The sequence below is a fragment of the Brassica napus genome, chromosome A7 (assembly GCF_020379485.1).
Source record: "Brassica napus cultivar Da-Ae chromosome A7, Da-Ae, whole genome shotgun sequence".
In the NCBI taxonomy this organism is placed as follows: Eukaryota; Viridiplantae; Streptophyta; class Magnoliopsida; order Brassicales; family Brassicaceae; genus Brassica; species Brassica napus.
This window is the reverse complement of record NC_063440.1, coordinates 20,534,397-20,551,968: the sequence shown is the minus strand read 5'-3', so window position 1 is coordinate 20,551,968 and position 17,572 is coordinate 20,534,397. Positions and strand designations below refer to the sequence as shown.

Below are 17,572 nucleotides of genomic sequence, written 5' to 3'. Positions count from 1 at the left end.
TTTTTTTGGATAAAATCTCTGAACTAATACAAACAACTTAATATTTAAATTTTAAAATTTGCATTGAATGTTTATAAAAACTAATTATAGATTACTAAAACTTTCAAAAATATTGAACAATGAAAATTTGTTATCAGCGATTTAAAGTTTTTGTTATAAAAGATACAAATAAGTAGAACACATCATTTAACAATATATACCTATTAAAAATATACTGTTTATCTATGTATATATTGTGTAAATTTAATTATATAAAATAGAAAATAGAAAAACTGATTGTTTGGATTAATAAAATTTATTTACGTACTTACACCAATTTAATTATATACGTAATAGTTATTGACTTTTTCATTCTCTAATATATATATATATATATATTATTTTATAATATATAAAAGAATATACTATATGTAAAATAATTTATATATACGATGTTCATCCCGTGCAAGGCACGGGTCTTAATCTAGTTCATTTTTTATTCCGTAAGCATCATCGTTTTCTAACCAAAATGTACGTAAGTGAGCATCTTGTCTTGATCTACCATGGCTATCCTTTCCTCTCGGCTCTCACTCCTTCCTCATGCTCCGTTTGCTGTCTCTCTCAGTAGACCTGAATCAATCATCCTCTTGCAATCTGCGACGACACATCGTTGGCTCAAGGTAATAACAGAGGAACCGCTAGATTCAATCACTGTTCAAGCTACAATGGAAGATATTCTAGGTCAGCTGAAACCCCACAATAGTAGAAAACAATCTCAAACTTCATCTTCTTCCTTCTCTCATTGCCTCATTGAGTTGGTTCCAAATGGAAGCGAACGGAGGCGCTTACAACTGCCAAGCCTGGCGCTTGCATCAGATGTCGCTAAACACATCATTCTATTGCCAGCATCAGAAGGTAAGTAAGTACATTCTTATGTTGTGAGAAACTATAAACTCTCGTCTCCGTCTTAAGAGTTTTGGCTTAGTTTCTTATAGCTCAACACCTCTTTCGACCTTACAGCCCGCGAGTAAAAGCTAAGTAAGAAGTGTAAGTGTGCTATAGTCTACAGATTACAGAATGTGTTTTGAAACAGACAATGTGTGGTGATATTGATGACTTTATTAGTACAGTAACATCATTGAATTGGCCACATTATTTATGTAGATAACCTCTAGATGTTACTTGCACGTAACAGTTTCATCATTTTCATGTGATTTAACAATGTTAGATCTACCCAACACTTTTTAGTAGTTGCCGACCTAATAATCACCAACCAAAAAGATTGATCTAACCAACAAGCAATGTGGGGTTCACAATGTCTCTCTGTGACTTCTTCCATAGGTAAGTAATAACAATTGCTGTTCCTTACAAATCTTTCATCAACCAGTTTTGTTTTCAGACATAAAATAGCAAAACATCGTCAAAGGAGAGGAGATATATCTATCTAACTAAGACTTTTTAAGCAAATGGCATAGTTTTACAGACGGGACAAGAGTTCTTCCTTAACAGCCATTGTTTCGCACAGTGGATATGGTACCTGTGCCCACATCTTAACTTCCCTACCTCGTCTTTACCCTCATACTCTTCCTGTCGGCAAACAAACACAAGAACGTGGGTTGTTTACAAAGGAGAGTGAATATCTGAACAATGAAAGCACATAAGGGACTTACTTGACAAATGCTGCACTTTCTATCTTCAAGTGGTGTAGCTTTGTGAGATGGTTTGACTCTCCAGAGACAGGTTTTGATCTGTTTTTCATTAAGTCCAGTGTCCACATACCCAATTCTATCACCAAGCTCCAAAAGTTGCTGTTTTTTAATACAACAGAACAACACACAAAACTTTTTTAAAAACAAACATAAGAGTTAAAAATTCTCCTTGTAAGAAAGGAACATTACCTCGTAAGACATGCCATCGACGTTGAGCCTCAAGTCACGGAAGTGATCGTGAGAGCCTAACATCTCTCCCATTACAAAACCATTATGTATCATCATCATCTACAAACAAAACAACTAAATGAAAACAATGCACACAAACACAAAGATCGCTAAGACCTGAAGTGAAACATAGTCAAGAACACACTCTCTACCTCGTCGAGTCCATTAGGGTAAGGTTGTCGTAGATGACGATGGTATCTATCAGAGAAAAGCGTCTGCATCTGTTCATCCCTCGATGTCAAATCAGAGTCAAAGTAAAGACTAGTTTCTTGATTATGAGATCGCCGGGGAGGAACAGAAGAGCCCTGCAAATAATGTAACAGTTTTGAGTTTTAAGACAAGACTTGTGTAATAAAAAGACAGAAAGCTTTGTAATAACAGAAGGAACCTCTCCATCGATTTTGCGTCTCGCCGGAATATTCCTACTCGGAGGCTCCGCTTCGACGGTGCCGGAGACCACCGCATCGGTGGAAAACCCGACACCGGGTCCGCACCAAACATCAGGAACCGGACCGCAACCGCTTCGTTCAGCCTCGCTCAAGATCTTAACCGAGCCACCGCCACTGTAGCCACTACAACCATTGTTCTTCTTCTTGCTCTTCGTCTTCTTGCTTTTGACATCACTCGCGTCCCAGTTCGCGGAGGAGCGGATCACGGCGGGGACGGAAACCTGCTGAGAGGCGGAGGAGGTGCAGCCGAGGCTGCGAAAGGACGACGTCGTCTGTTTCTTCCCCTTTCTTCTGTTGTTGGGTTCGTTGGACGATGAAGGTAAGAGGAAGAAGGTAGACATGGCGGATTTACAGATGCGGCTGGGTTTGGGGATTAGAGGCTCGTCGGAGGTGGGAAATGGTGGGAGGTTCATGGGTTGGTGTCTGATGTGTTGGCCGATTGTTGTCGAGGGATCTCCGGAAGAAGGCATTGTCTTCTCTCTGTGAGAGAGAAAGAGATAATGGAGTGGTGGGGGAGAGAGAGGCACACTCACACACACACAGCGCGGGGGAAGGAAGAGTGTGATGGACTTTTTAACTTGGTTTAGTGAGATTAATTAATGTATTAATTTAATTAAATCCACTTTCCGTATATTATAGTTTGTGTTTGAAGTCTACAACTAACCTGATAAGTGATAACATGCAAAACTAGTGTTTGGTTTGTACTTTCGTCAGTTTTTTAGAACATCATTATTGATAAGAAAAATCTTATAAATACTTTACCAACAAAAAAATATACAGTATATTTGAATTATATAAGTAGATTTTAAAATGCGAAAATGTATAAGCCAATAAAAATAAAAACTAGTGTCTTGAGAGTTTTTCAAAACTTAAAAACAGTTAAAAACTGAGGTACAGGAGGGTAAATAGATATTTATTTAATTTGTTCACTCAATAGATTCTTATCTCTTACCAGCATTTTAGATTTGTGTATACTGAGCTAATTAACTCTTTTTTTACTTCCAATCAAAGCATCAATATTTGACTTGATTTAAATAATTTTTTTCATTTTTTTTTTTAAACACTAAAATTATATTATTAAGATGAGATACATGGTGGAATGCGGTTGTAAGATACAAAGCCAGCAAGCAACGAGTACTTCTGGAAACTAGGCCAGCAAGCAACTGAGTGCTTCTGGAAAGTAAGCCCTATCAAAGGGAAACAAGATAGAAACATAAGACAAGTAAAACTAAACACAGGGGAATGAAACGACGTAACAAATATAAACGAGACAGATGCAGTCCAAATGATGAAGTTCAAACCCAATCGCATAAATCAACCTTACTCCTCCAGGCCTCTGACAAGAGTTACCAAAACTGTGTTGATAACTTAACCCACCTATAGTGAATAAGCGTAGAATAATCAAGCACGGCTTCCAAACCGGAAGGAAAGAACCGATAACGGTTCGAGATCCAACTTCCGAACGGCGAAGTCGACAGAGAGCGACGGTGGAGCGCCTAATGAGAAGCGAGTCAAAGAAGCGAGATCACGACCAGATCTCATGGGAAATGACAAGGAGCGGTTACGATCTTGACCGAACAAACCAATCTCATGCGAACAAGAGTAGGAAGGATCGAATCCGGCAAGATCCAAAGAAGCCACGGAGAACAAGGCCATGCAGATCAAGATTAGAAACAATCACCATAAAGACATCATTGTTAAATCTGAGATCAAACGGTGAGCATGCAAGGGAAAACTGAGTTGAACCACAGATCTAGAACTAGATTGAGACGACAAGAGAGGCAAAAGGACAAGCCACTCCAATGATCCATAAGATCCAGAACCTCTAGCCGCTTAACCAGACTAAATCACAGCCAAAAGAATTTTGACAGCATCAATAAAGCATCACCGAATGATTTTGCGTCGAAACAAAATCCCCTTACATCACAAACAAACTAAACGAAAAGGACATAAGAAAAAGATACCGGCTCCGGTGCTAAGAGAGCCACCGGAGCCGATGAACAAAGTCTACGATCTGAGATCAGAAGATTCTAGAGAGAAGGGAGAGAAAATAAAGAAGAGAGAAGTATGTAAGGTAAATAATTTTTTTCATTATGTTCACTTTTGCCACGAAGATAAAGGTGGAAATCTTATTGTCTTTGCTTGTATATGTAGAAAAGGTCTCTCATGACTTTTACTTTTCTTATTTGTCAGAGCTATATTTCAATTTTTATTTATTCGATGTAAGAAAGACGACAGGATGCACTAGAGGGTCACAGGTTTTTGATTATGCTGACCACAAAACTGAAAAGAATCTGTAAATTTCTTTATACAAAACCTGCCACTTGGATTAACACAATTACCCAAAGAATATTGGTCCGGTTTTGATGGAAAATAGATGAATAAAAAATAAAAAATGAAAAATCGTGGAAGACTGTTAGGTGCAAAACCAGAGTTCGAAAGTCTCAAGACTCTCAACTTTATTCTCCTCGGAGCATGGCCCAAAAACTCCACGACAAATAATACTGTTATTTTAGGTTGCCAAATTATTTTAGTCGTGATTCACAAGAACAATCTAACACGAAATAAAATAATAGAATCTTACTTTTTTCTGTTTATATTTTGTTTGAAAATGATACATTAGTCAAAAGAAACGTTCTTATAATTTCAACTAATCGGCCTTAAGCTAGGTCCTGATCACTCAACTTAGACGAAAGTGGTTTTCTTTAACTTTCTTCGAACCAGGCCTAATGGGCTTTTAAAAAAAATATCTAGCAATCTAACTTCTGGCCCGTTTACGCATTCACTTCGTCTCCTCCTTCATCGACTCTTTTATCTCTCAACTCTCAAGCTCTGAGATCTCAGATTCGTCGCCGTTCATCGTCTCCGTTGCATAATCGGTTTGTTTCCTTTGACTCTATAGGGATCCAATTTAACTTTTGAGCATTCGATTGTCGATAATCTCCGACATGAGATCTGTTCAGTTACATGATATAAAAAGTAGAAATCTTTTCGTATATTTTGGAAATGAAATTTGATTTATCTTTGTGGCCAGAGTAAATGGATCAAGAGGCAGCTGAAACTGCAAGAGAGTCATTGGAGCTTGTGTTTCGGATGTCGAACATCTTGGACACTGGTCTCGATCGACATACCTTGTCTGTTCTAATAGCTCTCTGTGATCTTGGTCTTAACCCTGAGGCTCTAGCTGCTGTTGTCAAGGAGCTTCGGCACGAATCTGGCAACAACTTTGGCAGAAGCTTAAGATAATAATAATTCAAATCCTTTGGAAGATGGATCAATACTAAAACATCTGCGATTGTTTTCTTTTTTTCTGTATGTTTTAACTATCGAGTGGTTCTTGAAATATATAGCCTTATCGAGTGTTCTTGAGCTGTAGTCTTATGAAAGAAATATGAACACTATCACACACTTACGGCTTACCCAAAGGCTACCTACTACTACTACTACACACATCTTCTTCACTCAATGCTTTTGAGGGGCCTTCATGAATCATAAAGTTACCCTCCTCTGTTATTGATTTCTTGTGTCACCACTAGTTGTCTATTACACATTTCTCATGGTTCATTAATCAAATTCAATAGGTGATTGGTGTGATAAATTGTATCCGAATGAATAGTAGACTGAAGGAATAGCGGGAGAAAAAAATTAGTAATAACTTGTTCTGAATGGTTATTTTTCAAACACGTAAAACGTAAAACTTTGATTAATACTCTGAATGGTTAAAAAACAACTGCATCATGTTGTCAAAACATGAAAAATGTAAACAACTATAATACCATTCAGCTAAAAATGTTAACTCTTTTTGAAATTTCACACATTCCTATACAACAATGATCTACAGATACACATAACACATATATATATATAATCCATGTTTTCACCATTGTATATATAATAAATTACACCCTTATTTGGAAAGAGTTTAACCATCGTGTGAAGGCACAACAGGCTTCGTGTTCCAATACTAACGTAGATGAGGATTTTCGAAAGGGTTCATATGACTTTGGGACGAAGATCCGGTAACGTTGAAACATACACCGAATTCCATTGGAGTGGTCGTAATATACCCTTCGTTTATCATCTCCAAATTGTTAGGAGATCTCTCTAGAGCATATCCGTTTTGTTGATACGATTTGTTGATTTCAATGGTGTGGTAGTGGTTTGCACCATATTGCTGGTCCATAGTATGACCTATATGACCAAAATTGTATTATAACTTACTATGACCACCTTTAAAAATAGTTGTACTAACAACTGTATTTCAAATTACCTTGTGTCAAAAGAGGAACCTCGTTCGTTTTTCTTTCAATCACTTCTAAGAAATCCCACTTTGAGTAAGCTTGTCGAGCTAGCTTCTTAATATTGAGCTGCAACCAAATGTTACCATTAACGAAATAAAAACACATTTTTTTTTCAAAAGATGATTTCTAATTCAAAGTAGAAAGATATATACCTGATTCAGCGCTTCTTCATTGGAAAACACCTGACCGTTGATCGCTGCTTCCATCACTTCGCATATTGGATTCAAGGTCAACAAAATGTTAGGTCCTCTGTGAATGTATAACTTATTTCCTAATGTACACTCTCGAGCATGTTTATATGTGACATCCCACATTTTATCAGACATTCCTTGGCCCAAAATCTGTAACCAAACAAACAAACCCTTATTAGTCAGACAATCAAATTTCTCACAAAAACATGATAGGTATATAGATAATAAAGACAAATTAAATTATTAATAGCTTTACTTGACGGAGTCTGTCGAGGTCAACGACGGATAACTTCAAAAAGTCTTGAACAGTGTTGATGTTTTCAGCAGAGAGCTTCTTGTGAAAGGCCCCATCTTTGCCTATCTTCTCTAGTCGCCACACGTCGTCTTCTAACATGGGTGGATGATGTTTCTTGTACACTTCACCAACCCCAAGTAGTACAAAACAAAAACTATTAATACAATTGATTTAAACTTGTATTATTTGATTGTCGCTATGTATGTACTTTATTCCTTATATATCTGCTTATGCTTCGGGAAATATGATTTCACGATGTATTAGTAATTTAATATAAGCAATGGTTCATAACCATAATATATGTAAGCATTGACTAAGACTTGTTGCATTTATATAAAGTTGACACTTGTTTGCTTTTGGTCCACACCGCAAATAAGTTCAATTTGTCAATGGCACACAAATTGAAAATTTTAATGTTAGTTTGTGTGGAGACAAAACAATCAGACTATTTGTAAAGAAAAGACATCATGACTAGAACAACTAGAGATTTCAAAATAATTCGACCAAAGACAGCAACTTTGATGTAACTTATTTCTTAATATAAATTTTAGTTAGTAAAACTAAGATTATTCTTAAACAGATAAAATACTATATATGTACCGTTTATTATTTGATGAATATTAATAGTTTGTGACAAAAAAAATTAAAATATCAATTACAATAAGTTTTGACAAAAAAATATCACTTTGATGTATTTCTATTGCACATATGTTGCATAGAACTATATATTAAGGGTGTGTGATTGATAGTGTAATCATATATGGTTAGGTCAAAGATAATGGAAACATGTTTCTTGTGATGATATGTTACGATCACATGTCTAGTGGAGTGCTTTTAATCAATGAATCTATAAAAGCCAAAGTATATGCACAATTATCTTTGTTAATAATGACTAGTTAGGGTAACTTATAGCAAAGATCAGGAAAAGGAACTTACATTCTCCACGATGATCTCTTACATTAAATGCTTCGGTCATCGCTTCACAAACCGCAACGCCTTGATCGCTACTCCCTTTCGCAACTCTCACGCCTATTTTAAACTTTCGGCTACGAATCCAACTAGAGTTATCTGTAAACTCAATATCTCCAATAGTTCCAACGCCGTTTCTCATGGTCAAAGTTACTTCTCCAGCAAGTAACGGCCTTTTACCATCCCTTTCTTTGACGATGTTACGATCAAACTCATCACTACTCCACTTATCACCCGAAGGAAAATCTCCATGAAGGGCAACGATGTCTAGTCTGATCGGACGACGGTCGAGATTCACCGGAGCGATGGAATGATCATTGTTTGAGTCATCAACAAGGATGATCTGAAGTGGATTGTTGTCCTCGTCAATGATTTTACTTCCCGTGAATATTGGTTTCTTTAGATTCTTTGCAAACATTAGCTTTAATGTCGGAGCAATACTCTCCCGAGCTTCAACACAAAACGACGGTGACCGAGATAATGATCGAAGTCTTTTACTTATTCCATATTCTACTTCTTGTCTTACCTGTTTCCATCACTAAAACAAGTTATAAAATACTCTTACGATGAACTTTTATATGTTTTATAGAAGATTTTCCGTTTAATATTTCCTCACACAAATAAATAAAGTTTATATTATATCTGTTGTTACTATGGTTTACTACACTACATATTCTACTGTATTAGTACATGAGAAGCTTCAAAAAGATATAAAAGATCTTGCTAAGCATTTTTTTTCTATAAAAAAATCCAACGTGACAAAATCATAATTCTAAAACATTATTTGTAAAGTGGAAGTAATGTAAAATTTGTAGCCCTATCTATATGTAGATCTCGTCACTAATTCTAAAAAGATCTCTAACTTTGAAAGTATTTATTTAAATCTTCATGAAGTTATGATACATTAATAGTGTATATATGCTAGTATATATATATATATATATGTGTGTGTGTGTGTGCTGTACGTAAATGTATCGGTAGACAGAAGATCAAATCTTTCTTATTTTATCAACTTCCAACTCGCATATTAGGCGTTGTCAATGCTAGACTTCTGTATATTTGTATATATGTACATATATATGGATGCATGGAATACTTGTTACTTAAGTCTCAATTTGATTAAACATGGTAGATATGTACCTCTAACTCTTAATTTGATAATCTGATAAATTCTCCAGTTCTCTACTATCTACATAAATCTATGAATTATCAATTTTAAACTATAGTCATGCATATGAACCTAACGCTACTTAACATACAATATTGTCATATTTCTGTATTAACAGAAAACAAGTATTTATAATTAAAAAGAAGTGAAATTAAAGTGTACTTACAACTTTTCTCAGAACAGGCTCTAGGGCTGACGAAAGGCTCTTCATGGTGTTCTCAGTATTCAATGCTCCAAATACACTGGAATTTGGCGGGGGAGGGGGGAAGTAACAAAAACCTTATCAGAAAATGAATCAATAGAAGAAGAAAAAACAAGAGAGAGAGAGAGGAAGAGGAAGAGACTATATACATAAAATAAAAGCACACACGCATATTTACTTATATATATATATGTATATATATTGAACAATGAACATCTTCCTGGCTAAAACTATGGTTGTATATGATTAGTCATAACCAATATAAGAACGAAAATATTCAAGAAGTTTTGAGGAAATTTACGAGCCAAAGAGTGGTAGTGATTTCATCCTTTTCTCCGTTTTGTTTTCTTGGTCTGATTCTTGATCTTGAATTAATCTCTTCCCCGCCATGGGATAGGTGTAGTGATAGATAGAGAGAGAGAGAGCTTCGATCAAATCTAGGGTTGATCTATTCTGTTGATAGAAATGTTTGATAATAATCTAAAGGGGCAACATGATATATATGGTTGGTTTATATGGAAATAAAGAAAGTTCGCAGAACGACAAAGGAAATAACCTGGCAAGTGGCAAAATAATGAAGTAGAAGCGAAATTTCTTTTAATAGCGTCATATATAGGGAGACTTTTGACGTCAACCCCAAAAGAGAAAGTTTTATGTGTTAACAAGTGGATGATTGTGATCATCCACTTTGGGGTTTATATCTAACGGTTGATATTAAGTTTGATTACTTATTCTTGTGGAGAGTGTCTGATAGATCCGAGGTCCGTTTTTTAAAGATTTTTTTTGGCAAAGTTTCAAAATTACACTTTCTAAAATTTATCCAAAAACTAACACCAACTGACAAAAATCTATAAAACTACATTTACTTCCACTGTTTTACAAAAATATTGTTTCACTATTTTACTATTTCAAAAATATTGTTAGTCTAATTTTAATGTTACTTTACATATTTTTTCTGTTTTTTTGAATAACTAACAATTTTTCTTTAAATTTATTTTTGATTAATTAATTATATTTAATTAAAGATATATTTGTTGTACCAAAAAAATAATATATTTTTTTTACTCTGCGCAAAATTCTTCGCGAGAAAATATTTAACAAAAAAAATACTCTAACTCCTACACCTTAATCACATTATCATCCTCTATAAATACTAAATTTTAAACTCTAATCATTAAATATTAAATTCAAATATGTAAAATGTATTTGTTTTTATCTTTAATAAATGATATTAGAAATCTCCTTCTTATGCTAATTTTGTTATAAAACACAATCTATTACTACTATTTAAGAGTTTTTTTTCTTTTTCATTTTTCAAAGAAGTTAACATACTCATGATAAATCAAGATGTTATATATATGATAAATCAGTTATTTAGTAATTTCATGTATTACTTAATCCGAAAATTATGAAAATTACAAAAAAAGACAGGTTCGGTTTAGATTTGTTTCTTCTTCATTTTATGTCAAAAACAAAGTTTGCAATAACTTAAACTTATTATATCTGGTTTTCTCGTCCGAAATATATGGATATATATTTTTAAAGCAAATAAATATATGTTATTAACCTCTTTTTTATACAGAAATAATTTCTTTTTTTTTTTTTTTTTTTTTTTTTTGAACACTGAATAATATAGATGAAACCCAAACCAAGCAAACTAGTTGGTGGGAGCAGAGTACAGAGATGATTTTGCAAGGGCGTCAGCAGCCGAGTTCAAGTTTCTGGAAATGAAAACAAAGGAGATACAATCAAAAGAGAGAGATAGAAACTCGATATCCCGAGTGATTCCGTGGAGATCCGCCGGGTGTTGTTTCGAGGAGATAATAGCAACAAGTGCTTGACAATCTGATTTAATACAGATTCTGGTATAGCCCGCTTCGAGGGCATTGAGGAGAGCTGTTCTGACGGCGAGAGCCTCAGCCATCAGTGGCGATGAAGTGTAGTTGAAGGTACTCGTTCCCTGCTTCAACCACGCATCCCGGTGGTCCGTGAAGATCCATCCACAGCCTGCCTTCTTTGATCCAGCCTGCCAAGCTGCATCAGTAAAACATACTACAAATGGGGATGTCAGAGTTGGTGGAAGCGTTCGGCTGAGCTGTGGCGAGGGAGATGAATATGGAGATGTTTGCGCGATGCTCCATTCTCTTGCCAATCTGATAGCATTCGCTATGATTTCCTTAGGTGTGAAGACTCTATTCTCAAAGACATAGTAGTTTCTTGCTGTCCAGATTCCCCAAGTAATCCAAGGAAAAAGGTTAGTCGCTACTCCTAATGGTGGCAGATTAGTGGCCGCTGTTGAACCGATGAAAGCTTCCGCAAAGGTGGCATGAAGCCTTGGGTCAAAGGGAGAAGACCAGATGTGTGAGCTCCATATCTGTCGTGTGAAGACACAGTGAAGAAACAAATGATCTGTGGTCTCTGGTTCTCCGCAGTGGCGACATGAGATGTTGTTGAGGATGCCTCGCCTAGCCAAATTTTCTCCAAGCGCTAGTGCTCCTTGCATTATCTTCCAGAGAAATAGATGTAGCTTTGGTGGTATTTTACTAGCCCAAATGGATTTGTAAAGGTTCTGATCTGGTAGGGGTCTCGCCTCAACTCTGTTAGCAGCTAACTCCATTGATGCAGCAACATAATATCCAGATTTCGCAGTGTAAACTCCTGACCTCGATGCTAGCCAGACAAACGAGTCCGGAACTCCCATGATGCTCGGTTTTACATTCAGTATGTCAGTCAGATAATTAGGTAGCACTTCCTTGATTCTCTGAATGTTCCAATCTGTATTTCCTCGACATAAAAAGTCCGCCACAACTAGGTCCTGATGTTCTTCATTTGCAGGTCCTATGGGTCTGGTCGGAAGAAGGGGACTCAGCCAAGGATCCTTCCAGATTCTAGTGCTTTCCCCATCACCAATGGCTTTACCCAGGTTAGTTGCCAGGAGGTCTCTGCCTGCAAGAATTCCCCGCCACCCATGGGATGCAGACTTCAGAGGTTCGACCTCAAGAAAAGACACCTTGCTGCAGTATTTGCCTCTAAGAACTCTGGAAAGTAAACAATCAGGTTTCGAGATGATCCGCCAAGACTGTTTTGCGAGTAAGGCCGTGTTAAAAGCTTGGATATCCCTGATACCAAGACCTCCCAATGCTTTAGGTGCAGTGAGTGTTTCCCAAGCTACCCAACACATTTTCCTTTTTTCCGGGGACTCATCCCACCAGAATCTTGTGAGTGCGGATTGAATGCGCTTACATAGACTCACTGGCAGTTGGAAACAAGTCATCGTGTATGCCGGAGTGGCGGTTAGGACCGACTTTAGCATAACAAGTTTACCGGCTGGAGAGAGTTGTCGGGAGGACCAGCACGCAGCCTGTTGTCTTATACGATCCACTATACCAGTGAAAAGGTCTCTCTTCCGTCGACCGAAATGTTCCGGGAGTCCTAGATACTTTCCTACTCCGCCCTCTTTCTCAATCCCGAGGTGTGATTTAACACGTTCCCGTATTACCTGCGGGGTCATGGCTGAGAAGAAGATGGAAGATTTAGAAGCATTAATCATCTGTCCCGATGACCTTCTGTATTTGTGAATAATTTCCATCAGAGAGATACAACTAAGGTCGTCCGTGCCAAGGAAAAACATAGTATCGTCCGCAAAAAGAAGATGATTTATTCGCGGTGCAGGTATCGCCACTCGCAGTCCTGAAAGATGTCCGCTGCGCTGAGCTCTTAAGCACAGCCCGGAGAGCACTTCTCCGCATAAGATGAATAAATATGGGGACAGCGGATCTCCCTGACGAATCCCTCTAGACGGGATGATCTTGCCGTGGACTGAGTCATTGATTAGGAAGGAATAGGATACTGAGGTCACACATTGCATGATCAGGTGCACAAAGGGGGCTGCGAAGCCAAAACGTGTCAGAACCTCCTCGATAAAACGCCACTCTAAACGGTCGTAGGCTTTGCTCATGTCTGTTTTCACAGCCATGGAACATCGGATAACGGCCTCCGATGTTTTGAGAGAGTGGAGGATCTCGTGGGTTATAAGTACGTTGTCAGATATGGCTCTCCCTGGGACAAAGGCCGACTGTGTCTCAGAGATGATATCTTGGAGAATTGGTTTCAATCTGAGAGAGAGGATTTTTGTGATCACTTTGTAGGCAACGTTGCAAAGAGCTATCGGTCGGTAGTCTGAAACGAGCTTGGCGCCTGTGGACTTTGGTATGAGCCTGACATAGGTAACGTTGGTGACAGTCGGTAGAAGGCCTGTTCGGAAGAAAGCTTGGATTTCCCGGATCAGTGAAGTGCCTACTGTACTCCAGTTAGAGTGGAAAAAACTTGCTGAAAATCCGTCCGGCCCAGGAGCTTTATCCGGATGGATGAGAAACAAAGCGGTTTTAATCTCTGCAGTGTTAGGTATGGCGCTTAGTCTCGCATTTGCTGACTCTGAGACGCTTGGCCTGATGGCTGAGCCTACAATCTCTCTCGTGTCTCCTTCAGTAGCATCACTGTTGAGCGAAGAGAAAATCTCTGTGAAGTAAGCAGTGATCTGGCTTGCGATTTGTTCTTCTTCATAGTAGGCAATGCCATTTGAATCTTCTATTACCGACATTCTGTTACGGGCTTTTCGTCCTTTGGCCACAGCATGGAAGTAGCCAGAGTTTCTATCTCCTAGTGAAAGCCACATAATTCTACTCCGTTGTCGCCAGAATTCTTCTTCCGCTTTATACGCCAGCATAAGTTCAGCATTTAGTAAGGCGATGAGATCATCATTACCCTGGGGGTCAGTCATGGCCTCGTCCAGATTCTGCTTCAGCTTGTTGATCTTCTCCTTACTGTTGAAATGTTGTTCTCTTGTCCAGGTTGATAAGGCTCGACGACACTGAGCCAGTCTTGAGTTAACGGAAGCCTCTGGGTTGGAGTTCCAGGTATTCGCTATCAATTCCTTGACCTCTTCATTATCTCGGAGCCTACGGTCGAAGCGGAACAGACGATTCCGCCTGCGCTTAGCTGAATCAAAGACCGTGATTAGGGGCCTATGATCAGACGCTTCAAAACCTAGATACTGACATCTTCCGGAGGGAAAGCTATCCGACCAAGCCGGGTTGACAAGTGATCGATCTAATCTGCAGTACACCAGGTGAGTCCGCCTTTTGCCTCTCCAAGATAGGCTAATTCCTGAATGTTGGAGATCGAAGAGGTTGCAGCTGGCTAACATGTTTCGGAACGCGCCAAAAGAACCTTCAGCCCTCTCCGGGCCTCCGGATTTCTCGCTGTTATCTACTATTTCATTGAAATCTCCCGTTAAAAGCCAAGCAGAAGTTCTTGTCTGAGCCAGATCAATCAGCGAATCCCAAATAATATTTCTATTAGAAACTTCAGGTTCACCATACACGAAGGATACATAGACTGTAGCGCCTTTATACGAAATTACAGTATCAATGAGGTTCTTAGAAGAGGAGATAATCTGCAGGTCTATGTCTTGTCTCCAAAATAGGGCGAGTCCTCCGCTGTTTGGCCTGGCTGGGGGGACAAGAAAATGGTGATCAGAATCGAGGAAGTTCAGTTCTTTGAGAACAAAGGGATCCGGATTCTTTGTCTCCATGAGGAATATGATGTCTAGAGATGCTTGCTGACGAAGCTCCCTAATATGCTGGACTGTCATTGGGTTCCCCAGCCCCCGACAGTTCCAGCTCAGTATCGCTAAGGAAGATCGGGAGTTAGCAGAGGAAAATCCGTCTGCTGTCTCGAGATAGCTGGTATTAAAACGATCGGGGGAGCATTACTTGTCGTTGATGCCCTGTTCTGTCGAGTAGAGGTTCGTGATTGGCGAGAAACTCGCGAAGTCGATCCTGGAGAGGCTTGGAGACGAACCAAGTTTCTTTTCTTTGAACCCATGCCAGAATACGATTTTGGACTAAGCCTGATCACATTTCTATTGTCTCGAACTTTCGGAGGGCGGCCCCGTTTCCTTGTATGAGTTTCTGGAACATCCGCAGGACCCTCTTCATGGATAGGGAATTCTGGAAGATTGAGTGTTTGTGGGGCAGCTAAGCTGGCTAATGCTGCAGATGTTGAAGCTTGCAGTATGTGGGTTGCCGTTTCCTCCACGACTCCATTTAGCTCACTCTGTAGGACCCTTTGCTTCCTTGCTTCTCTCTCTACAGGATCTGGACAGTTCATGTATTGGAGAGTGACAACTCGAAGCTCTTCCATGACCTCTTCCCTTGAAGGGATTACCGGGAGAGGAGGAAAATCTGCAACATCCAAGTTGCGCTCTACAGAGGTATGTGGGATGAAGGGGGCACTAGGTGGAGTGACCTCCTGGTTGAGTACCGGTGATTTGGGTCGCCATTGCAGGTTAGGGGATCGATGGTTTTGCTCCCTACGGTTATCTCTCCCACGATCAACAGCTTGGCTGGTTCTTCTCCTTGTGTATGGTGGAGAGGTGTAGCTTTGTTCATTCTGTTCTGCGTCTGGCGTCTTAGCACGTTCCAAAGAAGGTCGAGGTTGGTCTAAGTTTGCAGCGATTTTGTTTCTCGGCCCCGGGGGGCGAAGTGAGGCAGAAGAGACCCTATCTCCAAAAGGTTTGCCATGACAGTCAAGCCTTTGTTGGAAAGGTCTGTTGTAGTTAGCAGCAGGGGCACTTTGTTCCTGGGAGGTGCGTCGAGGAAAGGTCGAAATTTCTTGTCTATGTGAATGAGTTGGCGGGTTGGAATCTGTCTTCTCATTAGTAGCTGGAGGGGGCCTCTCTGGGCATTGAGATTGGAGGTGAGATAGTCTGTAGCAAATGGAGCAGTGGTTTCCAAGCTTTTCATAGTCTAGAGTGATGATACTTTCCTCTCCGGAATCAAAATCCATAGCAGCTTCCATTATCAATGGCTTCAAACCATCGACCAGTACTTTGACCCGAGCTGAGGATCTTGTAACTTCATATGTTTCGAGTTCCCCCAACTCCAAACCTATGTTACGGACGACCTTTTCGTGCCAATAATGAAGAGGAATTCCTCTTAGAGAGATCCAGAAGGGGATTTGTGCCGGGAAACTTGGGGAGATTATCGGTTCCCACCGCTGGATTATGACCATCCATCGACCATACTGGTAAGGTCTGTTGTTGAGAACCTCCCGTAGATCACCCTCAGAGTTGAGACGAAACTGAAAACACCCATTGCCAAGGTCTGAGCCAGAGGATGAACCCACCAGATTCCATGTCTTAGCCAGATAGGGCAGCACCAGGCTCATCTTTTGTTCTTTTGGGTTGGTTAGACGACCCACCAGGGTAAGCATATTGTCTTTGATAAGCTCAGATGGATCGAAATCAGGGGCCCGCAGTCTGAGTCTTGGAGGGCCTGAGGGGTTACCTGCGGGGGCTTTACCCTTTTCCTCAGCGGAGAAACGTCGAGCCATTGGGACGTGGTCTCTACAAACGGCGTCTTGGAAGTCGAGAACGTTAGAGCTTTAGGACTTTAGGTGGTGAGGGAGAAACCCGAAATGCAGATAGAAACAAAGGACTCAGGACGTCGGAGCCTACGCGAAGAAGCTTTTGGGACAGAGGAGTTACCGTCGACTCTTCCCCGAGTTAGTAAAATCGTTGGAAAACGCCGGTGTTCATAGCTGACCAGGAAGTGGTTGCCAACATCTTGCTTGGGTTGGTTGGAGGGAGCCTCTCCGGCCTCCGCCGGTGGAGGGCGCGTAGCTGAGCTTCAGAGCAGTATAGAGATTTGAAAATTTACTAAAAGTAGAAACGAAACCAGGTTGGTGAGAAGATCAGAAGATTGGTTGTTTCCCAGACATAACCAAAACAGGTAAAAAACCGGGATGAAACAAACCGTGGGAGGCTAAACCGCACTAGTACAAATCAACCTAGGAAGAAGTGCCCGAGAGAGAGTGGAGAAACGGGATAACAATCACTCACTAAAGACTAAACACCGAAACATACAGAAATAATTTCATCGACCTATCTTGTAGGGGTTTTCCCAATATTTTCTAATAATTGAATTGCTACTATTAACCATAAATTTTGTAACTAGCAATCGTTTTTTAGTGTAGAATGTTTTGCGTCAGTAAAGTTATCATCCAAGTTCTTATGGGTT

General features: G+C 39.4%; 2 protein-coding genes and 1 non-coding gene across 4 annotated transcripts; 1 reads left to right on the top strand and 2 right to left on the bottom strand.

Moving 5' to 3' along the window:
* Window positions 1-1,283: 1,283 nt before the first annotated feature.
* LOC106430133 (E3 ubiquitin-protein ligase MBR2-like) lies at window positions 1,284-2,934 on the bottom strand. Its single transcript, XM_013870910.3, has 5 exons — window positions 2,305-2,934; window positions 2,069-2,221; window positions 1,878-1,976; window positions 1,650-1,787; window positions 1,284-1,566 (listed from the first exon to the last, which is right to left on the bottom strand). The coding sequence occupies exons 1-5, from the start codon at window positions 2,833-2,835 to the stop codon at window positions 1,438-1,440; spliced, it is 1,050 nt and encodes a 349-aa protein (XP_013726364.1). The 5' UTR covers window positions 2,836-2,934; the 3' UTR covers window positions 1,284-1,437.
* A 146-nt stretch (window positions 2,935-3,080) lies between these two features.
* On the top strand, window positions 3,081-5,729 carry LOC106430156. Its single transcript, XR_002653210.2, has 2 exons — window positions 3,081-5,244; window positions 5,400-5,729. It is a non-coding gene; the product is annotated as an uncharacterized LOC106430156 (transcript).
* Window positions 5,730-6,125: 396 nt separating this feature from the next.
* On the bottom strand, window positions 6,126-9,986 carry LOC106430139 (protein SAR DEFICIENT 1). Of its 2 annotated transcripts, none has more exons than XM_013870915.3 (7): window positions 9,793-9,986; window positions 9,456-9,531; window positions 8,089-8,647; window positions 7,114-7,274; window positions 6,819-7,007; window positions 6,636-6,732; window positions 6,126-6,556 (listed from the first exon to the last, which is right to left on the bottom strand). In XM_013870915.3, exons 1-7 carry the CDS (start codon window positions 9,879-9,881, stop codon window positions 6,330-6,332), a joined length of 1,398 nt encoding a protein of 465 aa, XP_013726369.1. In that variant the 5' UTR covers window positions 9,882-9,986; the 3' UTR covers window positions 6,126-6,329. The 2 variants fall into 2 exon arrangements, with proteins under 2 accessions (XP_013726369.1, XP_048591754.1); XM_048735797.1 differs by having other exon boundaries at window positions 8,089-8,659; window positions 9,793-9,823.
* Between the last annotated feature and the right edge of the window lie 7,586 nt (window positions 9,987-17,572).